This window comes from Melanerpes formicivorus, unplaced genomic scaffold (genome assembly GCF_026170545.1).
Source record: "Melanerpes formicivorus ecotype bairdi unplaced genomic scaffold, bMelFor1.0.p_v2 SCAF_50, whole genome shotgun sequence".
NCBI classification, from domain to species: domain Eukaryota; kingdom Metazoa; phylum Chordata; class Aves; order Piciformes; family Picidae; genus Melanerpes; species Melanerpes formicivorus.
In genome coordinates, this window is record NW_027142402.1 from 2,664,327 (window position 1) to 2,688,886 (window position 24,560).

General features: G+C 47.8%; 1 protein-coding gene across 1 annotated transcript in view; it reads right to left on the reverse strand.

Moving 5' to 3' along the window:
- The window catches only part of PREP (prolyl endopeptidase), a 46,450-nt gene that overhangs the window by 6,254 nt on the left and 15,636 nt on the right, over nt 1-24,560 (reverse strand). Inside the window, exons 8-12 of the mRNA XM_068160461.1 lie at nt 22,058-22,249; nt 17,496-17,693; nt 16,852-16,955; nt 6,017-6,153; nt 1,557-1,651 (exon numbers count right to left, since the gene is read on the reverse strand). Of these exons, the coding sequence (XP_068016562.1) occupies nt 1,557-1,651; nt 6,017-6,153; nt 16,852-16,955; nt 17,496-17,693; nt 22,058-22,249 (726 nt within the window). The remainder of the gene's footprint in view (nt 1-1,556; nt 1,652-6,016; nt 6,154-16,851; nt 16,956-17,495; nt 17,694-22,057; nt 22,250-24,560) is intronic.

Below are 24,560 nucleotides of genomic sequence, written 5' to 3' on the forward strand. Positions count from 1 at the left end.
ACACCACTCCCCCACCAACAAGACCACTGCAGACAGGCACCCTGGGACCACAAAGTCTTCAAATGTGTGGCAGGAAAGAAGAAATAAATCTTATTCTCTGCCCCAAATCCTGGTCTGGTGTAAGCTCAGAATCCTAGCTAGACAATTCAGCCTGAGTAAAGAGACTTCTGTATTGCTCCTGGAATTGCCACAGAACAGCCTGACTCTGGAACTGCAGTAACAGGCTTGGGTCACAACCATGCAGGAAATAGGTGGACCAAAGAAGCATTATAGCATTAAGGTAAGCTTTATTAAAACCTATTACAAACCAATTGTCAAATTAAAATGAATGAAGGATCCTTTGTCTTTAGCAACAATATCCTGCATAGAGAGCTTCTATTTATGAAACTATTACATATTTAACTCAATTGTGAGGAAATGACCCAGCCAGAAAGTTACTGCAGATGAAACAGTAAAAGCAAGATCTAATGATCCAGGGAATACTGTTTTGCCTGACACAAAGTTATTTTAGGTTGCTCCCATGGCAAATTGCTGCATCATAAACACCTTCACTTTGGTGCATTTGCCTTGCTGGCATCCCAGCAGCCTGTTCACCAAGATTCTTGGGATAGGAGCAAGGCAGCACCATTAAATAATGCTGGGTATGTTACAGACACGAGCAGGGCTTTTCCCAGCTTCTTCCTCTGGTGAAAGGGTGCAGAAAATTCCAAACAGCAAGGCAAGTGGATGGAGAAAATCAAAGGATTAAGACAAGGACTGCATGGGAAAGACATGGAGAGAAACGCAGCACAGGTGCTGTGAGGAGAGGACAAGAGACAAGCAGGATTTTGTGAGTGACTTGGTTTCCTTGCAGCAGAGGAGTCAGCTTTGAAGAGCCAAAATGGTCAAATGCTTGCTCATAAGATGTTGAACTCCCTAAGAGAGTGTGGAGGGAAGACCTGGCACTGCACTTGTGGAGCTGACTGCGTTCATATGCACTTCAACCACATTCACTATTGACAGTGCGCAGAAGCAATCTGGAGGAGTCACATTCTGAGCTCAAAACTCGCCTTCTGAACTCAAAACTCTACATCTCCTGTAAGGTTCTGGTAATGCTTTTTGTGTGTGTGTGACACCAAGGGAGTCTAAACTGTGCTGCTCTCTTGGGGATGTGGAATAGTGGGGCCATGTGCACCTGCAAATAATGAAAAGAAGAAAGCAAGGTCTGCTGCAATGCAAGCAGTGTTTGGATAAGCAGCTCAAGATAAACAGCTGCATTTGCCAATCCTTGTCTAGGGAACTTGAGCTCACTTTAAAAAGCCCTCAATAATTTTCTTGGAAAGAAAAGATTCTGTGTTTGTGCAAAGCTCTTGTTGAGCAGGCTGCAAAACCTGAAGCGATCTAACAAAAACCACCAGATGACCCTGGGCAGTGCACAGACCTCATGTATGAGCTGGGAAAACACAGAGCAAGTAAAGACCAAAGGAGATGTCAGTATGGAAGAGGGAACACAGAGAGAACGTTGTGCTGGTCCTTGCTGAGCCTGCAGGTTTGCTGCCCTGCCTGGCCTGCTTTACCTTTGTGCCAGGTCTCTCCATATTCACCGCCGCCCCTGATGTTCGCCACCGCCAGGACGCCCCCCAGGTGCCGCACGAAAATGAGCCTGGAGACACTGAGGAAAGCAAACAGGTAGAGGGTTAGCACTGCCCAGATCAATGACAAGTGGTGACTGACAAACCTGAGTGGCCAGGCGTTTCTCAATGGTTGTCCAACGCTTTGCAGCCCTGAGAGAGGAAGGAACCAGCGCCGGTCCGTTCTCCCTTCAGTTCTGCACGGCAGAGGAGAGCGGCCAGTGGCTCTGGCTAACAGAAGAGCCCCCAGGACATGTCACCTTTTCATTTCACTATCTTCAAAGCCTTCAATGGGGGGCCTGGAGCTATGCAGTTCCCCTGGATCCCCACAGCTTTCTGAACTGCTCCTCTGTCGAGGGTCCTCCACTTTTTCAGAGAGGAAAGGATGTCTCAGCCCATATGAAGAAAGCAAAGAATGAAGGCTTGAGAGCACCACTTGGTCTTGGTTTATGAGGAGGTCTTTTCAACTTCTGCTTCATGCAATGTTTGGGGACCTTTCTAAGACTATATTTGCAAAGAAAAACTCTCTTTCTACCACTGTTTTGTGCCAGCCCCTGCAGACAAGTTCTGGCCCATCCCCTTCTGCTTTATTTTCCACTGGCATTGCTAAATGCTAAACAAATAGCACAAAAAACAAACAAAAATAATTAAAACTCCAAGTTCTGCCTCATAATTTTAAATGCCACACTGCAAAAGCATCAAAGCTGTTAAGCTGTCTTTTTAAAAGGGACTGAAGTAATTTATAGTTAACCAGTAAGGAGAGAAATAAATCTCTGGTCTGTTGAGGCAGCAGCTTAACAAAGCAGGATCTGAAGACAGCAAACCACAAATAACAGCAAACAGGCCAAGAAAATGTCAACCTTTAATCCCAACAAGTCTTTGTCTTTCTTTCTTTCTTTTTCCCTCTAGTAGGTTTAAATTTCATTTTTGTGTGAAATCTTAGCTCATGCAAGAAACCACTGGCTGCAGAAATGAATCCTATTCAGCCACAAGAGCAAAGATTGGGTGTTGGTACCTGTAAGTCCTCCTTACTCCTTGTCAGACAGGTCTTGAACGCCAGCAGCCCTACAATGGGTCTCATATGGATGCAGTATTAAACCAGAACAAGGTGAGGAGCAAGAATGCTTTCACAGAATGACTGCTCTGCTGCCAGCTAGCACAGCTGACAGAGAAATGCAGGCTACTGCACTGGTGATGGGGAAAAAACCCTCCAGTCACTGGACTTGGTTTTTGAGGAGCAGGAGGGAGCGGTAACAAAGGACCAGACTAATCTTGTTCCCTGCAGCCCTGGCTGCTGTCCTGCTGATCTCTCTGTAAGCCTACAGCCTCTCCCTCCCACTGTCTGTCTGTTGAACGGCTTGGTACAAGCCGGTCCTGTAGCAGTGAGATGCAATTTCACCATCAGCTGTATTGCAGGATGCAGCAGGAATTGCCCCTCCTGCACCCAAGGCACAGACAGAACCATGAAGGGCAGCACAACGGCTCCTGCAGGGTAATTAGCTGAATGTGAGGCCATTAGTGGTGGGGCTTTGAGATGGCATTTCCCCAGCAGCTTGCTCTGCCAAGGCACTGGTGTCAGTTCCATCAGCTTTCACTTGCACTCCATGCAGGCTGTATAATTAATGAGGGTGCTCCAGTGGGCACCACACTTGAAAGGCTACCAAACGTAGCTCTCCAGTCCAGAGGAGCATATAAAAGATGCATGCTTGCATTCCAAAATAATCCACCACTGTAACTGGCTTAATGACTTTAGCCTATCATTGTCACAGCTATTTCTGGAACCTAGGGGTTTGGGCCTGTTGCTTCCAGGGAAAAATGACTTTATTTGCTTTTTTTGCGTGTGTGTTGGGAGGAAAAACACAATGAAAAGCAAGATCAGTTTCTGAATCAAGCACAAATAAGCTCCCCAAGCAGCGAGTTCAAAACAGTGGTACTGTGGCTTGGAGGAACACAGGACAGAAACAAACCACTGGGAAGGAGAGGATGAAGGGATTTGAGAAAAGCTGCAAGAGCCTCAAGTTCAAAGAAAAGAGATCAGGAATATTTATGCACTTGCTTGGTGGCCCTGCTTGCCTCTCAGGGGCGGGTGTGTGGGCTTGGTTATTTGGTTTTTGCTTGGCTGGGTTTTCTGTTTGTTTGGGTTGGGTTTTTTTTGTGTTTGAGGTTTTTTTGTGGGGCATTTGTGTGTTTGGTTGAGGAGGGTTTTGTGTTGCTTTTGTTTGTGTCTTGCTTTTTTTTACCCCCCAAGAGAGTCGTGGTTGCATTTCCACAGCCACAGCTCAGGATCAGGTGAATGATGTGGAAAGTCCCACTCCTGATCATCCTCTGGCTGCTTTCCAGCAGTTTTGCCTGTACAAAAAATGACCAAATGGTGGTGTTGGGCTGGGGCTGGAACAGCACTTGGACCTGGGAATTCCTTGTGGAAGACTGCAGCATGCAGCAACAGGGATGCAGTCAAACATTACTTGAATCTGCCAGGTGAGCAGAGAACATCCTCCTGCCTTCCTGGCACACATCCTCCAGCATCATTTCCTTTGCCTGATCTTGCCTGCCTGCTTTTGGAACACACCTCCTCGCTGAGGTTATTAACCATAAAGATGCATTTGAAGGCTTTGGTTTCTCTTATCTTTCTTTTGGAAAGGCTGAGAAGGGCTAGAAAGATGCTACAGGGAGAGACTAAGGAGGGAGGAGTGGCTGACTGTGGTTTACTTACACTGTCCATGGGATAAAGTACCTTGATCTGGAGGTGACTGAGTTCTCTCTGCTTTTACTTTTAAGACTGTTACAGATTTTGTTCTTATTTTATTTCCTAGGCTTCAGGAAGGCACAGGTCACTTTTCCCCCCTCCTGCCTGCCTTCCCTCTGACTGTCAGCTGCAGCCTCTTGCTGCTGTTTGCTGGATTCCAATTTGTAACTTGCCAAATCACAGAATGCTAAGGCTTGGAAGGGACCTCCAGAGACAAAGGGCAGAAACACAGCAACTCCGTTGTGCTTAGAATCATTTTCTGCCATTCTTGTGGCTTAAAGCAGCTTAGAAAAGGCTCCAGCAAGCACCCAGGTCACTGGATGGGAGGCACTGAGATCCCTTCTCCTTTTGCCTGCAGAGCTGGCAGTTGCTTGTGAAATTTTACCTTAATGACTTGAAAAAAAGAAACCATCCCAAGTTTGATGACAGTCCTCAGCAGCCTCAATAAGCTGTAATGAGGAAGTGCTTGAGCCTCATCGAAAAAAGGATTTAAAACCTCTGCTGATTATGCAGTTGTGTCCCTCAGCAAAAAAACCAAACAACCACCACAAACAAACCAACCAAACACACAGGAAATTAAAGAATGTAGCTTTACAAGGCAGATAAAAAGCTTTCAGATAATCACAGAACCCAAGATGAAAAGCCCATTGTTAGACAAGGTATGTGCTGGGGAGGCTGAGGAACTGTAAATTGCCCTGCAGAAATCCAATCACAGTGACCTGGCAAAGCCTTACAAAGGGTCCTCAAATGTGCTGACTCCAAAGCAAGGCTGGGAGCACCTAAGCTTAATAAGATTGTTTCATAATAGATTGGGTTTGTGTTGGTGAGCTGCTCTTCTAATAGCTGAGAAAGTGCTCTCCATTCAGTCCTGTGCATTTCCATTTCCCCCTGCCTCACCCAGGAGTAGTTTTCACTTGTTACAATCACTGCCTCTTGGTGAGTCTATTCAAATTCCCTCGTGGAAGAGAGAAGCTTTTTCTCTAAAGAGCTCATCCTCTGAATAAAGCTTCTGGCTTTTGAGGGCTGCAAAGCTCGTTTGGCACACAGCAGTTTCGGTTTACAATGCTTGGCATGTGCAGAGCCAGTGTGATGTGCATCTGAAGGCAGAATCATCTCTCCTCTTCCCCAGTCATGGGGGAACACAGCAGGATTTTGCTTCTGATGTAGCCTCCCCAAAAGTACAGTATGGAAATACAAGCCAAAGTGTAATGATTTATATTCATTTACACAAACATTTGGCTTCCTAGACATAGGCAGCTGTATAACTTGGGAAAAAAGAGAACTTCCTATGTTATTAGCTCAACAAAGGACTCCAATCTTTGCTTAATATATGCCCACATGCTTTTCTGTCAGGCTCAGTGCCAGAGCAGGAAGAGGTTGAGGTGTAATCCAAAGTGCTGTCTGCTCTACACCTCAGAGGAGTGCAGCATTTCTTTGCTCTGACAGATTCCTTCTGTGACCCCAGGCACATTCCTTTGACTCAGAGCTGACAAAGCAGACAAATGATGCCTGGACACTGATGTGCAGCCCTTATGGCCCCCACCTTGCTTCTCAAGGACCTGAAATGCATCACTTTCTAATGCCTGTAGCCCATCCTGCCCTCCCTCTGTGACAGTTGTTACCACTAGATGCTTCAGAAGGTGGAAATTCTCCTGCTTACCTGTAGCTTGGTGTAATTGATATGTTGAAGCCTCCATATCCATACAAGAAGGCAGGATGAGAACCATCCAGTTTAATTCCTTTCTTGTGAATAATAAACATTGGGATCTTAGTACCATCTTTGCTAGGGTAGAAAACCTAGGGCAAGAGAAAAAGAAGTCTGAAATGCTGTTCTTGGTCTTAACTCTCCACATCTGCTGTCAGTAAGAATCTGAGGGGATCCCTCCCTCCCATCGTGGCCAGCTCAGGTTCAGTAAAGGCCATCACCAGGCTGTGGAAAATGGAACAAAATGAGGCAACACAAAGGGCCTGACAGTGTCATTTGTGTGTGTTCTCAGTCAACTCTGCACACAAGGAGGTTAAGAAGATGCTGCAACATCCACACAGCTCTCTGCAAGGGAAGAGTGGTGGTCCAGTTAGAATGAAGCAGTAAATGAGGAATGGCACCCTCCTCATTGTGTGCCATGCTTACAAGCCCTGTGTTCCTAAAGGAAACAAACCTACCACGCTTCACAGAGCACAAGATCAACAGGATCTATTTTTAGAGGTACAGCTGAACCTCAACAGTAACCTGAACCTGTGCAAGATGTCTATTCTGAGCACTGCCTGTAATGTGAAACATGGAGAGCCACATGCCCTGCTGAAACCAAAATCATCACATGGAAATTTAGTTACATCAGAACCTGAGAAATTTCCCAGGGAAACACACTGACCTCCAAAGGCTTCAGCAAAACCTGGGTCTATCATTCTAGACCAAACTCAGTTCACAGGACTCATAGATTCATAGAATGGTTTAGGTTGGAAGGGACCTCAAATGTCTTCCAGTTCCAACCCCCATGCCATGGGCAGGGACACCCTCCACTAGCTCAGGTTACTCAGAGCCTTGCCCAGCCTGTCTGCAAATATCTCCAGGGATGGGACCTCAGCTACCTCCCTGGGCAACCTGTTGCAGTACTCCACCACTCCCATGGTGCAGAACTTGTTCCTAACAACCAGTCTGAATCTGCTCTTTGCTCATTTCAAACCATTGCCCCTCAGCCTCTCACTGAAGGCCTGTGGAAGCAGTCCCTCTGCAGAACTCACTGCAGCAGAGCAGGAAGGATTCTCATTGAAGTATTTAGCTGAACTCCATAAACAAATGAAGTATCTGATGGGCAGGAGAACTGCTGAGGCTGCTGCTGAGGCGTTCCAAAGAGACTCCTCTCTGAAATGCCATCCATCAGCTCCTGTTGTTGCTGGCAATTCACACCAAGTGAGCACCTGGCCCTCCCACATCTCCAACAACTTACTGACACTGGCCAGACCTTTCCTGATGATTCAAGGATGCCACTCATTTCACTGCTGCCTTCTGAACAAGAGGGTTTTTGTTGTTTTGAGAACAGCTCTCTGAAAAGTGGCTTCAGTAGGGCTCTTTAGAAGGGCTTGTAATGGCAGGGCACTGGAGCAGGGCAGATTTAGGTTGGGCATCAGGATGAAGTTCTTCACAAACAGAAATACTGGAACAGGCTGCCCAGGGATGTGGTTGAGGCCCCTTCCCTGGAGACACCCCAGATCAGACTGGATGTGGCCCTGGGCAGCCTGCTCTAGTTGGAGGTGCCCCTGCTAACTGCAGGGGGGTTGCACAAGATGACCTTGGGGGGTCCCTTCCAACCCAATGCAACCTGTGACCCTGTCACCATCACCAGCTAAGATTCAATAACAAACCATTAAGAGAGAACTCCCCCAAAAGGTGCATGTCCAGGTGGAGTTTGCAATGCAAGAGTTTCCACTCCTGTCTTTGCTGAAGTAATGACCACCTCTCCCTCCAAGCTGAGCAAACACCAGGGGGGCTGGAAATCAGTTCAGTGAGACCCAGAGGCATGTGAAGCTGTTTAAGCCCCTCCAAACAAGGCTGTTTTCAACAACTGCTTATTCTCACCTTCAGGTGTTATCTCTGAAGCAAGTGCAATGGTTTATGCATGCCACCAATAAAGGGATGGATTTCTATCTCAAAGATTAAGGTAAGCTGCAAAGGGCAAGCCCTAAAAAGAATTTCCCAAGATGGTGTTTGATGCCTAATTTTAGAAGCTGTCAGCTTTTACAGCAGCAAATGCTCATAAAAGGGTACTGCTGTTTACTGCCTTATCACACAGCAGTGATCCACTTGTACTGCTCGTGTTCTACTACCCAGGGCTCAGATACTTTCAAACACTCATGCTACTACAGCCAGGAGCACATGGAAGAAGAGGACAAAGATTTGGGAGGGGAAAGGATGGAGAATAACGCTTCAGAAACAGGGTTGGGAATGCTGAAGCCCACCATGCAGGGAGGGATAGGCTACAAATAGACACTTTCAGCCTCTAGGAATGCAGCAGCAGAGCTGTGTGGGTAACAGGGCACTCCTGCTGCCTGCAGCCCTGCCTGCTGATCTGGGAGCAGCACAGCAGCCCTGGAAGAGTTGTAGCTGACTTTGTCTCACTGTCACACGGCAGAGCCAGAAAGAATCACTTTCAATTCAGATGCCAGAACCTGAGGCACAATTTTATAGCTCCTATTCTTCTTCTTAGGACCCAGGGAGAAAGCAAGACTACTCACACAGTCACTCATTACTGGAAGCCACATGGAGGTTAGGCTACACAAGCCACACAAACAACAGTCTCAGCCATCCTTCTTCAGGCCACACAGATGCATTATTCTTAGAAAGTTCCTAGTGGTTCTAAAAATGTCTCTCTCAAGCTCTCTTTCAAGATTAGGCAGCACAGACCAGAGACAGCAATTCCTTCCACGTGTGCTTGATCAAAAGCAGGTAAGGCTTACACTTGGCATTAGATTGACATCCATGGAGTGAAATGTGGAAGAGCTTTACAAAGAGCAACTAAAAAGGCACAGAAATGATGATGGAATACTGATTCAAGAGAAAAAAAGGCATGTTCAGTGATTTAGCTTTAGTCACACCAAGACAATGCCTTTATGAGCTTTGTTCCAATGTCTCCTAAGTAGTTTTACTGAGACAATTCCCTTCAGTTTGAAACAAACCCAGGATGGAGCAGGGGTGAAACTTAACAATTGTTTCTGCTTCCAGACGAGAAGGAGGAGAGGAAATGGCCCCAGGTTGCAGCAGGGGAGGTTTAGGTGGGACACAGGAAGAATTCCCTATGGGATTTGTAGCGAATCACCTAACCTCCCACAAGGTTTATGCCATGCAAAGGCTTTGTTAAAGGCTCACCACTGGAAAAACCTAACACAGCTATCTCTGACTGATGTCTGGAAGAGCAAACTTCAGAGATTAGCCCCTGGAGAAAGCTCTCCTACAAAGATGGTGGCATCAGGGCATTGAAACCTGTAATCAGGTACAAAGACAAGGGTGCCCAAGGCTGAATAATGCTACAGCAACACCTCCCACTGACAAGCCCTCAGAGCTGCTGCTCAGGGCTTCAGAAAGGCAAACCACAGAGGCCCTGCCTTCACACCAGCCAGCCTCAACACTTCAGGGCTGGTAGGCAGGGGGAAATCCTCTCCTCGAGATGCTAGGGCAGAAATCTCATCAACTCAAACAGTATCATGTGTCTCTTCCACACCCCCTCCCCACAGCCCATTCAATCCCTCATTGCCTCCGACCTTACAAACCCCTGATACTAGCCTGGGGCTAGGACTGCATAGCACAGCACAAGCAGAATGCTTTGTTTACTGCAGCAGGGGCATGGACCCAAGCAGAAGACCAGCAGTGGCCCCAGCCAATGGCCACCTGCAAAAGCAGCTCTCACTAACCACCAGTTTTTGTTCTCCCACACCTAGAACAAGCCAGAAGCAATCAAGAACTCTGCCTACTACACAGCAAATCCACAGGACCAGAGGTTTCCTTTCTTCAGAGGGGAATCCTCATCAATCTTCTTTAAGCCTCTTAAATTAGCTTCAAAGCAATTCTGTGTGGGTTGCAAAGCTGCTTAATAGAGAACTGGACAGGGGCCAAAGCAACTCCAATTCATGCAGGTAAAACCCAGAGAGAGGAACATCCACCAGAGACATCTGCAAAAGCACCAGGGAAATAATCAGGAAGCCTTTTAGGAGAAATTGTTTCACCACCCACTGGGACAGAAAGCAGCCTCCTGCTGACAGAGGCAAAGTGCCAGGAGATGGTCTTTTAGAAGACATGCCTCTGCACTAACTTCAGCTGCCTAGCTGCAGATGACTGCAGGGAGGCATCTCAGAGGGGGGTGGGAGAAGGGAGGGGAAGGAGAAAAGAAAATAGAGCTGAAAAATGCTCCAAGAGCAGCATGGCAGCAACTGCTTTTTTTCCTGGGGAGAAAGTGAACTGCTGCCTGCCTTCTCCCTGGGAAAGAACATCCTCTCAGAATGCCAAATATTGTGTGTTTTAAAATTGTTCCTGCTTCTGTTGAGGGAGGACAAGAGAGAAGTCTCCTGAAGGCTCCCACTCCTCTGTGTTCTACTTGTACAAGCTCACAACTGCATCTCTGGGTTTAGCCTGGAGAAGAGGAGCCTCAGGGATGACCTTATTGCTCTCTACAACTACCTGAAGGGAGGTTGCAGCCAGGTTGGTTTCTTCTCCCAGGCAACCAGCACCAGAAGGAGAGGACACAGTCTCAGGCTGTGCCAGGGGAGGTTTAGGCTGGATGTTAGGAAGAAGTTCTTCATAGAAAACGAGATTGGCCACTGGGATGTGCTGCCCAGGGAGGTGGTGGAGTCACTGTCCCTGGAGGTGTTTAGGAAGAGACTGGATGGGGTGCTTGGTGCCATGGTTTAGTTGATCAGATGGTGTTGGATGATAAGTTGCACTCCATGATCTCAAAGGTCTCTTCCAGCCTGGTTAATTCTATTCCATTCTATTATCAGGTGTTTAATTTGCCCTCTCTCCTCCCCAGTGAAGGCCAATTTAAGCAGAAACAATCCACCAAACCATTTAGATGGAAGGGATTCTCTGCTCTATGTTCAGTGGTGACAGCTCTGATTTAATCCCTGCCATTTCACATTGGGGTTTAAGAAATTCTTAGGGGGGAGGGGGAAACAATGGAGCCTAGGATGCATGTTGGGATCAAGCATGCCAACTAACATCTCCATTCACTACAAAAGTGGGAACCAAACCACTCTGAGTTCAAAGAAAAGCTCTACAGAAGGCCTAAGAATATTTTGCAGTGAGTTTTAGTTCTAAGCAAGTGCTTCTTTCACAGGCTCAAAGCAAGTGAAGGTTTTTTACAGTATCTTCAGCATGAAGGTTAACCAAATTAACATTTCAAGCAGCTCTTCAGTTCCCTGCACACTTCCCAGAAAAATAACCCATCTAATGTTAAAGGCTCAGAAGCAGAGGATCACAAAGCCTGTGTGCTGATCCAGATGAACTGGGTGCTATCCCCCACACTGTGTGCTCTGGCACTGTGCTAATTCTTCCAAAGAGCTCTTCTGCACTCCTCCAGCCCAAACCACATGGCCATTGTTCTGCATTCTGTTGAACAAAAGCTCCCCATGTCCTCAGCTGTGCAGCAGCCTCCTGTGCTCTGCAAGGAGGGGATAAATCAACCCCAGACATCTGGACAGGGTTTGAACTGGATGGGTGCAGAGAGCAATGCAAAGTCCTCTAATTTCATCTTCCTACTCAGAACTGAGAGATCTGGTTTCTACTTGGGAAGCTCAGGGACTCTTACTGCTTGTGAGAATCCCTGGTCTGAATTATCTGAAGTGCACTGGATGGGACTGGGTAAACACAATGGGGGTAGAGCCAGCTGCCAACTCCTCTGCTCAGGCATAAGGGTTCCAAAGTTCAAGAGCATGTAAGGTCATTACAGCAAATCCTTCACCTGATACTCTCCTAGACATGAAGCACTTCATGCTGAGGATTCACCCCTTAAAGCAGAGAGTGGCTGCAAACAGGCACCATTCATCACACGATTCAAGCAAGGCAGGACCTTAAAACTGGAGGACCTTGTCTTCAGGTTGAGCTTCTTCACTACCTTGCAATTAGAAGAGGTAATGGCAGATGCAAGTGGTGTTTGTAACAGCCACATGCCAAGGGTGTAAGATGCTAAATTCACACAGGCAGGCAGCCAGCACTGCCACAGTTGTCACTGGGATTTTGTTGATGTCCTCCAGAGCGAGATGGTTGTCTGGCTGCCAGAACCAGAGCCACTGCCAGAACACAGGCAGAGAGCAGAGCTGAGGACTTCAGCCTTCTTCCCAGGAGCTCCTCTTCCCCCTGCAAAAGGGCTGGTGTCTGCCACACTGTGGTAAGCAGTACAAACACATCATTCATTCACACTCCCTCCTCCCCTCACTATTTCTTCATTTTCTTCTTTACTGCAATATGGAACCACAAGGAAGTAAAGGGAATGGAGTAGAAACAAACAACAGCAAGCCATTTGTTTACCCCAAGTATTAATTCCACTCTCACATTCCAGGAGATGGAGGCAGGATTCAAACTCCAAATACTGTTGGAGGCAAGAAAATCCAACTCCTCAGGGGAAGAAAAAAAAGCATTCCCCTTCTGGCTGTGGTGGATTCTCAGGAGGGGGAAGAAAATGATGCCAAACCAACCTAATCCCATGGAGGAAAGGGGAGAATTTTGTCTCTGCTCAGAATCATTGTAAAAATGCCTTTCTTCTCTGCCATGGGAGTGCTTTTTCTCAGCTCAAGTTTCTCTCCAAGCCCCAGAGATCTATTCATGCACACACAGACAAGGGAAAGAAAGAAGATGATGATCATCTCTGTAAGTACACTGAAAACCCAATGCTAATACTTGCCCTGATGAGCTGACTGCAGCTTTCACAGGACACTGCTTTCCTCTGCTGCCCTCTGTCCCTTTTTCAGGGGAGCATCTAGTGGCATGACAGCATCAGCAGTGGGGAGATCCAGGAATAGCAGTGGCAGGTGCTGCACACGAGTTTCTCCCACAGCTCTGCCAATCAGCCTCAGGTCTGATTCATCATCTCTGTGTTGTGTTTTTCCTGAAACAGGGATTAACCACGGTGCCAAACTCTGCTGTCAACTTCTGCTAGGGTTCAGAATGACAAATTTCCCCTCCCAAGGACTCCTGAGACTTGGAATCAGGGCTTGAAGATGGGGGTGGAAGATTGAGCCATAATTCAAACTCCTCATGAAAATGACTTTGAATCATACAGTGTTAGGGGTTGGAAGGGACCTCTGAAGATCAAGCCCAACCTGTTTGCCAACAGAGGATCATCTGGGGTAGGTCACACAGGAACACATCCAGATGGGTCTTGAAATTCTCCAGAGAAGCAGACTCCACAACCTCTCTGGGCAGCCTGCTCCAAGGCCATTACAGCAAAGGAGATTTTCCTCATGCTGAGGTGGAACTTCCTGGGGTCCAGTTTGTATCCATTGCCCTTTGTCCTACCACAGGAGACACCATCAAAAAGAGCCTGGCCCCTTCCTGCCACCCACCCTTCATTTACAAACATTAATAAGATCCCCTCTCAGTCTTCTCTCTTTTAAACAGTCCCAGTGCTCTCAGCCTCTCATTTCTGCAAAAGAAAGAGGAGGAAAACTCATCCCAGCCTCAAGAAATATCCTCCTCAAGGCTTGTCCTGCTTTCATCCCTGCAACAATATCTAAACAGCAGCTGCTTTCAAATCAAACCAAGTTGTAAAACCATGTTGTGTTATGAATGTCATCATTCTTCTGCAAGAGCTCATCCAAAGTGTGCCTGTCAATAGCAGCATCTATTTTGGGCTGATGGCAAATTATTTTAAGGCCAGTGCTGGAAGGTATTCAAAGAATGGCAAAAGGAGCCAAACAGCGTTTTGACTGCTGCCATTGCAGCACTTGCAAGCCTGCGTATCAGCTGAGAAGTAGGTGAGTGGTGAGCCAGGCAAGGAGGCTGCTCACCCACGAGGGAGTCTCACTGTGAGGTGTTAATATGGAGAGGCACACAGCAACTTGGCTGGCAACTTTGTGGAGAGAAAAGAAAGGCTTTGTATTTCCACCAGCAGTTGAGTTATTTATGCAGCAAAGAGCTTCTGGCAAGTGCCATTTGTGAGTTCCTGCACAAGTGTCTTTGCCTCCTGTGCAACTCACCCCAGGCTACTTCCTGAAGCACTCTGACACTGTGATGGATGGAAGCTTGCAGGGAAGCAACCCCCAAAATTTCAAGGAGCATTTGGCAGAGGAAGTTATTAGTGCAACTTAATGTATCACTTAGCAAAAGCAGCCAGGACGAAGTTTTGATGTGTGGCAAGCATTTTAAACAGCCTGGCTTTCCCCATGAAGGTCACAGAACCTTTCAAGTCAAGGGCACCTGCACAAGCTCTGCTCAGACTGTGCACTTGCAGGGTGCCCCAGAGCCGAGCACCTACAGGCATGCTCTTACCCTGCTGCAAATGTCAGCTCTGATGAAACAGCTCTCCCTTCAATGCAGGGTAAGGTGGCCAATTGGCTCTGCCTCTGGGCTGCCAAGGTGTAAGAACTTAACCTCAGGTACTACAAAGCAGCTGCACTACCACAGATCTACACAGTGTTGTAAACTTGACCACCAGTCCACACTTGCACTGCACAGCATCTGTGAAACACCCTAAATGGATCCAAAAGAGCAAAACCCAAGCACTGTGGCATTTTCCAACTGCCAGTAAGTCAGGTTTCACATACAGATGACACCTTCCACTTCAGTTCAAATCTTCTGAACTCAGGGATGTTCAAAGACTGCTGAAGAACTCATTAAAGTTTCATGTGTGCTATACAAAGCCAGGAAGATTGCTCCTCTTAGTAGGTGCTCCTTCAGACACAAGAGAAAAAAAGGAAGGAAGGACCTTGGCAGGAGAGCTGCCTTTGGTTAAGGACAAAGATCAGGGCACAGTCAGCAGCATTTTGCTTTGCTACTTAGCAAATCCTGATGGAAATTGAAACTCTGAAATAAGTTCTGCAGTGCTGCTCATCCTCCTGTAATCAGCAATCTCTGCCTCTTCTCAGCATATTTCTTGCATCCTCAATTCTGAGTTTCTTCCCTGGCTCCCTGCAACGGTGCCTGAGTTCTGCCAAGGCAATGCAAGGCTTTCACCCAGGCCAGCAGCCATTGATAAACTGCTTTGACAAACTGCCACCTCCCTTTCACTCCTCCAAGCAGAAGCACCAGCAAAGGCCTGAGCAGGAGCCCATAAAGATAAAGGCAGGCTGGAGCCTGGCAGAAGTGTGTAGCACTGGCAGGCTGAGCTGCTCCACAAGGGTGCAGGCAGTCCCAGAGCTGGCCCTGACCAACAGCCTCTGCCACAGCCCAGCTGAGACTTCTCCATGGATCTGCATCCCATGGGAAACTCATTTCCAAGATGTTGCCACACTGAGATCACTTGTTAATAAAAGGCAAAAGTGGATGAGTGCTGAGCCAAGAGTGCTCTCTGTGAGCACCAATCTCAGTGTAGCTACACAGGTCACACCTCCCTAGAGCTGGGACTGAGCAGCAGTGAATAAAGAGAGAACCAGAGCCACTGCTACTGACTTCCACCCCTCTACAGCCAAGCAGTGAAGCTCTGCCAGTGATCTACAAAGTGAAGCTTTCCAGGAGCATAGCAACAGCAGGCTTCCTCCTTGAAATTATCTGTATTGCTCTCCTGCTTTACCTTAATTTAGCATCTAATTGATTGCAATGCAAAATGAGATTTGGGGGTTCCAGACATTTATTTCACAGCATCTGATTTCCCAGCAGCAGGCATTCTTTCCAAGGCATGGCAAGCCCTTTTCAACCCTCTTCATTGCATGGCTATTTGTGCTCTACTAGGATCTGAGCTTGACAGCAGTGTTGTACCAAGCTCTTTCCTGAAGAGAATGCTGCTTGCTTTCCCTTTCTCAGCTCACTCTGCCCTGCAGTTATCCTGTGGAAGTCCCTTAATGAATCTGAGTGAAGTGGTAAAAACAGATTTTCAGTGAGAACATTTCCAGCAATCTGCCCTTTACATCACTCCTATTTCTGTCTGGAGATGCAGAGACAAGCAGATGGGGGCTGTTTACAACCACCTCATGTACACTGCCTTTATGCTTTTAGAGACTCTCAACTGTGTATGTGCCAGGGGCACAATCAAAAAGAAGAAATGAGGAGGAACACCTGATCTCCTGGGGCAGACTCCAAGCCATGCTATCACACTCTTGCTTAACTTTATCCCCTAAGGCCATCTCCCCTTTTTCCAGGCTAAGCTTATTTAAGTGCCCCTTTAGGCACTGCACCTTCTTGCACCTTTGTCCAGGAAGAAAAAATCCTGTATCCTACTTGCACTCTCCTGCATGTAAAGCAACTAAACACACCAACATTTGCCTGGTGGAAGGAACACATAAACATGGAGAAGCAGCAGCTTGATGCCAAAACAAATATCAAAGAATACCACAACAGGAGGAAAAAGTAAAGAAGATATTGCTGCAAAATGCAAGATGGCTGAGGACTGAGTCTGCCCCAGTTAGTTGTAGTGGCATCTCCCAATCTCTCTAACAAGGCTTGGTGCAGCTCCTTTCAGAGCACACAGACCTGGTGCAGCTCCCTCAGAGCACACACACACACAGACCTGGTGCAGCTCCCTCAGAGCACACACACACACAGACCTGGTGCAGCTCCCTCAGAGCACACACACACACAGACCTGGTGCAGCTCCCTCAGAGCACACACACACACACAGACCTGGTGCAGCTCCTTTCAGAGCACACAGACCTGGTGCAGCTCCCTCAGAGCACACAGACCTGGTGCAGCTCCCTCAGAGCACACACACACACAGAGACCTGGTGCAGCTCCCTCAGAGCACACACACAGACCTGCAACCCAGGAGCTGTGAAGCACTCTCACCCTCAGCCAAGTGGAATTTTGTTGAGCTCTTGCACAAGTGACCACACCAAGGCAGCAGGATTCATGTTTCTTACCTGAACTGTCTGGTAAGCTGAGGGATCAAATCCTTTCACAGTCACTTCTCTGAAAACTGTTGGCTCCAGCTCTTCCTTGGTCAGATCACAGTGATATATAATATCTGAAACAGAGGGCAAGTCTGTCAGCTCAGTGGCTGGCCATCACTACAAGGATGCTGGTTTAGGCACTGTGATTATGAATGGCAGAAGTAACTCAGCAGGGTGAAAAAGAGCAGCTGCAGACATTGAACACAGCACATTCACTGTGCTCCAGGAGAGGTGCACAGGCTTTCTGCACAGAAAGAATAATTCTCACTGCCCATACAGAGCAGCTGCAGACACAGAACATGGAATTGAATACACACATCATGCTCCAGGAGAGGTGCACAAGAGATGTATGGAGCAAGAGCTATGAGAATGCTACAATTCCATCTGTAGAACAAGCCAGTCTGGAGTAATTTCTCACTGCAGGTCTCTCAAATACCAGTAGCCATGGTATTGAGGCTTCCTGGACCAAGGACTGGGACATTCTGAAGTGCACAACTACTACTTACTGCATGAGGGGACTCAGCTTTACCTGCATCTTAGACATACCTGGTAACTACTGAGCAACAGAAAACAGGAGAGAGATTGATCCCAGGAAAAGGAAGCCCCAGACTCACCTGGAGATAAAAAGGAAGTAAACTGATAGAATATTTCTGTGTCCTTCTTCTGGCCACTGTATCCCACAATACTGCCAACCTCTAAGGGGAAAGTCTTCAGCTGTGCACCAGTAGCCAGGTCATGAAGCTGCAGGACATTTTTCACGTCATGTAGGTAGCACAGGACCAGGAAGTTGGACCTCACACAAGCAACCCATTCTGCAGAGGGTGCAAAACACAGCCACAGAAAGCACTGGGTCACCAGACTGTCCCAAAGGAAACATTCAGACATGCTCAGATACACGCCTCAGTACACACACCAAAAATGCCTGAAAGGCACTGGAGTCAACTCTGAAATCATAGAATGGTTTGGGTTGGAAGGGACCTCCAGAGCTCCTCCAGTCCAACCCCCCCACAGTCAGCAGGGACATTCTCCACTAGATCAGGCTGCTCAGACTGACTTTGAATAGCTCCAGGGATGGAGCCTGCTCCCTGGGCAACCCCTTGCAGTGTTCCAGAACTCTCATGGTGCAGAACTTGTTCCTCACATTAATCTCAATCAGCTCTTCTCTCATTTCAGACCACTGCTCCTCACCCTATCCCTGCAGACCTTTGCAAACAGTCCCTCTGCAGCCTTCTTGAAGCCCCCTTCAGCTCCTGGAAGGTTGCTATTAGCTCTCCCTAGAGCCTTCTCTTCTGCAGGCTGAACACCCCCAGCTCCCTCAGCCTGTCCTTATAGCAGAGGTGTTCCAGCCCAACAATAATCTTTGTGGCCTCCTCTGGACCCACTCCATCAGGCCCATGCCCTTCCTGTGCTGCAGCACTGGATGCAGTAGTCCAGGTCAGGTCTCAGCAGCTGGCCATTTTCAAATGGCCATTGGAACTCCTGGCAGTTAAAAATCTGACAAAATGAATTACAGACACCCTTAGATCTAATTCAAATGCATAGCAAATGTAGCTGTGCTTCAACAAAAACACCACTTAAGCAATCTTTAGTTTAAAATGAAAATGCAATGACCCTGAATTCCTCACTAATCACTTGATGAAGCAGTGCAGTTTGATGGAGGTTTGATGAAGCACTGCAGTTTAATGATGTTTTCATTAAGAGGCTAAGGACATCATTACTTCTACTTCCATATTATGAAGAGACATCACTCTCTTTGTAATAAAGATTCAATTGCCCAAGGGTACTGCTGCTGGCCTGCATGGGGAGGCTGAGGGGAGACCTCATTGCTCTCTACAAGCCCTTAAAGGATGTTGGAGTGAGGTGGGGGTAGGTTTTGTCTCTAGTATCAGGTGATAGGACAGGACAGGACAGGATTAACCAGGTTGGAAGAGACCTTGAGATCACTGAGTCCAACCTATCACCCAACACCATCTAATCAACTAAACCATGGCACCAAGCACCCCATCCAGGCTCTTCCTAAACACCTCCAGGGATGGTGACTCCCCCACCTCCCTGGGCAGCACATCCCAATGGCCAATCTCATTTTCTATGAAGAACTTCTTCCTAACATCCAGCCTGAACCTCCCCTGGTGCAGCTGGAGACTGTGTCCTCTTGTTCTGGTGCTGGTTGCCTGGGAGATGAGACCAGGATGAGGGAGATGACCTGAAACTGTGCCAGGGCAGGTTTAGGGTTGGATGTCAGCAAAAACTTCTTCACTGCAGGGATTGGAACAGGCTGCCCAGAGAGGTGGAGTCACCACTGTCCCTGGAGGTGTCCAAGAAACATGGGGACATGGCACTCTGGGACATGGTTTAATGCCCCTGGTGGTGCTGGCTTCATGGCTGGATGCTGATTTTGGGAGGCCTTTTCCAGCCAAAACAATTCTATGACTGAAAAACCTAAGAAGCCATGATATTAACTTCCTATCACATCTCTGCTTTGCAAATGAGATGCTCTTAGCAGGGTGAAGATAGCACAATGAGAAAAGGCAACACAAAATGTTTTGGCAGCATTCCATCAGACTTTCAAACTCAGCTTGTGTGTCTGCGTGTGTGTGTGTGTGTGTGTGTGTGTGCGCAACCCCGGGGTTGTAACTGCTAACTGCCTCCAAACACTTGCAGCCACAGAAGCTACAAAGAAACACAGAACTCCAGAAGAGCAAAACATTGAAGCAGGTTTGCAAGAGAAGACACAAAGACCCCACACCTGGACACACAGCAAGCCAAACCAGCCCTGAATTATTAACAGCAGCTGCTTTTTGACTGCAAGCTACAAGCAGACCCTCTGCCACTGCCCTGCTGAGCACTGAGAGCTGCAGAGTCTGTTGCCTTAGCAGTCAGCCTCCCTGCTTCTGCTCATGCTTTGCAGAACACATCCTGCCTGCCTCTCCTCCTCCTGGAAGCTTTGCAGATTGTGTGCTGGCAAGCCTCAGAGGTCTAGAAGCTAAACTGATCCCACTGCTGGAGGCTTCCCTTTACTCACAGTGCACAGAATCCTCTGAAACAGTTTCAGGGGGAAAAAAAAGGTTAAATCCTGACACCAAGCATCTGTGCCACTAACCTTAATTACTGATGACAGTTCTGACCTTTCATTTCTGCAGCAGCAGCTCCAGCATGTGGAGTGTCCAACTGTACAAACATGCTTTGACAGACGCAGGGTGAAATGTTGATGGAGGAGAACATGCCAAGCTCCAAGAGCTAGGCAACCCCAAGCCTTCAGCAGGGTGAAATGTTGATGGAGGAGAACATGCCAAGCTCCAAGAGCTAGGCAACCCCAAGCCTTCAGCAGAGTGAAATGTTGATGGAGGAGAACATGCCAAGCTCCAAGAGCTAGGCAGCCCCAAGCCTTCAGCACAAACTGCTGAGTTACTTGCTGTTCCCTGTGCCTGTGTGTCCACTCAGCAAACAGTGAGCAGAGTGTTTCACTGGACTGGAAAACAGACCTGGAGGATCATTTTGTTTTCCTCAGTCATCACAGACAGTGACCACAACCTTGAGTGCCTCTGCAGATTAACAGGTGCCTGTGCTGACCTCAACTCAACTGACCCAGAACCACTACTCAAAGTTACTTATGGGAGGACTTGCAAGCAAAGAATGAGCAGTTTAGAGCATAAAACATAAAGCAATGGTGAGTAAATGTTGATGAAAATGCTGCAGAAGTTCCAACCAATTTCAACAAGAGAAAGATTTTATACCCCACATCCTCCCAGTATGAGACACACAAACAGGAAAGAGTCAGGACAGCAAAGCTGTTCTGGAGCTGCAAACATCAGGAGCAATGCCTCCATGAGGAGCCCACAGGCTTTAGTCATCTGTAACTGCTGCAGGTTTGCTGTGGTAAACAGAGTTAGCAGAGCTACAAAAGCACTGCCAAGGGAGGAGAAGAAAACTTCCAGTCAGAGACAGGCATCTGCACCACATCCTCTCCCCATGTCCCCCAGTGACTGAGGGAGTGAATCTGACTTGGCTAGACCTTAGAGGGTGCTTTCTGTTGCTGGGAGACACTGGAGCTGAGCCACATCCCAGGTGGTTTGCTGGGTTTTTTGCCTCTCCACATTTCACAGCAGAAGCTGATCAATCTGGCCATTTGCACTGCAGCCAACTTCCCCCCTCTCTGCCACACTTCTGCACTGTCTCCCTCCACAGGGTGCTTCCTCTGGGCTACACACAGGTGGTCTCACAACTACTCCTTAGAAGAGTCACACAATCCCTCATGCATCTGCCTTGCAACCCACAGTCCCAAGCCTGTAAAGCTAAGGACACTCTGAAAACCACCCCAGGGCAAGGGAGTGCAGGAGGGATTACTCACACCCATGAACATTCTTGTCATGCAGGATCAACAATTTCATGGTGCTCACTCCAGACTTTCCCTCATGCTTTCACCAGTGCCAAGAGGCAGAATGCAGCTGCAGTAACACCCCAAACCCTTGAGCACTTATGAACCAGCCAGCAGGTTAAAGGTGTGGAGAACAATACTGGTTTTCACTTGGAGGGCAGAGTCTGGCTGAGGGAAGGGAAACATTTTACAGAGAATCATAGAATGGTTTGGGTTGGAAGGGACCTTAAAGATCATGCAGCTCCAAGCCCCCTGCCATGGGTAGGGACACCTCCCACCAGCCCAGGCTGCTCAAGGCCTCATCCAACCTGGCCTTGAACACCTGCAGGGAGGGGACATCCACAGCCTCTCTGGGCAACCTATTCCAGTTTCTCCCCACCCTCACTGGAAAGACTTTCTTCCTAACCTCCAGTCTAAATCTGCCCTCCTCAAGCTTCATTCCTCCTCTTCCTATCACTACAAGCCCTTTTAAAAAGTCCTTTCCTGGCTTTCTGGTAGTGCTCTTCAGGTACTGGAAGGCTGTTTTAAGGTCTCCCCAGAGCCTTCTCCTCTCCAGACTGAACAGCCCCAGGTCTCTCAGCCTGTCCCCCAAGGGAAGGTTTCTCCAGCCCTCTGGTCACCTTCATGGCTCTCCTCTGGACCCTTCCCAGCAGCAACATGTCCCTCTTATGCTGGAGGCACCCCAACCAGACACAGTGTTGCAGGTGGGTTCTCACCAGAGCAGAGGTGGAGAATCACCTTTCACTCAACAGAATGAGAAAAAGCAAAGTAGAAAAAGTTTTCTGCGACATCAGCTCTTACCCAGGACATCTCTTTCGTGTTCAGGGACAAGAACTTTCCACTTGGCCTCCTCGGGGTCGTCGATGTCGATGTTGATGAGGCGGTAATTTGGAGACTGGTGGTTTGTCTTGAAAGTGAAGACTGGTCCCTCATTGGTGACATACTCATACTCAGCCTCAAAGTTGTCTATCAGCTTCACCCACTGAAGAATTCCTGCAGGAGCAAACATACAACCTTGAGCTCCTCAAACAAGACCTTGTAACACCCGAGGGCAGGCTCTGCCTGGCAGCTGCTGCAGCCTCCTTGAACAAGCACAGCGACTGCGAGCACAGGTATGGAAAGGGCTGAATATGCACCAAGTGGGAAGAACCTCCCCAGAGTTCTCCAGATGAGTGGGCTGCAGGGGGAAAACAACAGTTTACAGACAGGTCAACATACTGGGTTTGAGGAATTTCTAAGTAACCCCCCCCCCAGAACACTGCCAGAACCTGGCTGCCCGTGGCCAGCACTGCACCAGCGTTCCCTAGGGGCTGCTGGCAAGCTCAGATGTCTGCTACAGATGTGCTGCTTCTGCACTGACTGCCACAGAGCCAATGCTGCTGAGCACATCAGGTTTTTGCCAGCAGAGCTCACAAGCTCCCACCTACAGACTTCTTGGAACAGGGAGCTGCAGCTGAGTGAAAAGCCTCTGCACTAAGCTTCCAAGCACAGCTTCATTTTTAATGGCCTTCTGAAAGTTACTCAATTAGGAGAGACAGAAGATTCTTTTCTTCTCTTCTTCAACTGGAAAGCTTTCCATCCTCCTTAAAAGCCCAGAACTTCCCACAGACTAGAACAGATGCTCTTTGGATGAGCACAATGAACTTCAACATCAGGAATTCCCCTGTCAGCTCAGGACCATTTCCTGGAGCGTTCTGCAGAAGCCTGTCCCCAGCGAAGGACAATGTCAGACAGCTAAGGTGTTAACTTCTGGGCTTGTTAAGAAGGAAACTGCACTTTCACTAGCAGCCTTTTAGAGTATCACACTCACTAACAGAAGTGCCCTTCTCTCAAGTATGAATTGCCTCAGTTTACTCACTCTGTGCCACAGCCTTAGTATTGACTCACAGAGCCACTAAGGTTGGAAGACCACCAAGATCACCGAGTCCAACTGCAACCCAACTCCCATGGCCACTGGACTATGTCCTGAAGCACAACATCCACAGCTCCTGCAACACCTCCAGGGAGACTCAAGGTCAGGTTGGACAAGGCTCTGAGCAGCCTGCTCCAGCTGAGGATGCCCCTGCTGACTGCAAGGGGGTTGGCCTGGATTACATTTGGAGGTCCCTTCCCACCCAGACCACTCAGGCTGTTTACCATACCTCAGCTCCACCCATCCACTTTGGTTCCTCAGGAAATTCAGCACACAGGATATCTTCTGACTGCTCAGTACCCAGTACATGGTAATGCAGCTTCTGGTGTAGATGAGTGGAGGTCTCAGTGCCATCACTCTTCACCTGGACTTGGACTGAAAGGCTCTACTGATTTTCATCCATATTTTACTGCTTGGCAGTAAGGTTAGGAGCCAGCAGGAAGAAAAACCAGCAGGGCTAGCTCAGATATATAATATGCTTGTTACATCTACAGCCCAACTTACTATTCTAAGCATCCTGCATTAGCTATGCTGAAAGATCACAGGACTCACCCATCCATGAAATTAAAGCTTTTAGATCTTAAAACACAATTTGCCTCTTCCCTAAAACTAAAGCCTAGGTCTTTGCTTTTGAGTACAAGCAAATCAACTGTGCACCAATCTGTTCAGGGAACTCTCTAGTGCCTGCCTCAATGAAGCAGCACATCAGGTTATCCTGTCATATTGAAAGCTGAGCAGAATAATGGAAATAGATCACAGCTGAGCTGTAATTAAGTTTAAAAAGAGAGAGAGAGAGAGTAATTGAGGAAGCAGGGAGAGAGCTAAGGTCATTTTAAAGCCATTAAATGTAATGAGAGTATAGCCAGGCTTAGTACATTCACAAAGCTCATAACTCCTAATTGCCATTTTGGTGTAAGGCAAACTTCCCTGTCTCTACATGCAAAGTGATAGATTAGCCAATTAAATGCTACTTTTCATACCACAGAATACAAACTTCCCAGACAAGCCACTCAACTTAGTGTCCTGCCTCTGAGGGAACCAACTGCATGTTAAATCTAAAGTTTTGCTGAGCTCCTAAGTTTTGTCCTTCTCAAGAGATTTTATGTCAAAGAAACCCCCTGCCAAGTCCCTCTAGCTACTCTAGAACTTGGAGAGAAACCCTACTCTGATGGCCAGAGAAACACAGAGCATCCAGCCGTAGTGAACTCGGACACACACACCAGTGAAAGTCCTTCAAGAAAGCTGGGGAGGCACATTTACAAGGGCTTGTAGTGACAGGAAGAGAGGGAATGGATTGAAGCTTGAGGAGGGCAGACTTAGACTGGAGATTAGGAAGAAGTTCTTGAGAATGAGGCTGGGGAGACACTGGAACAGGTTGCCCAGGGAGGCAGT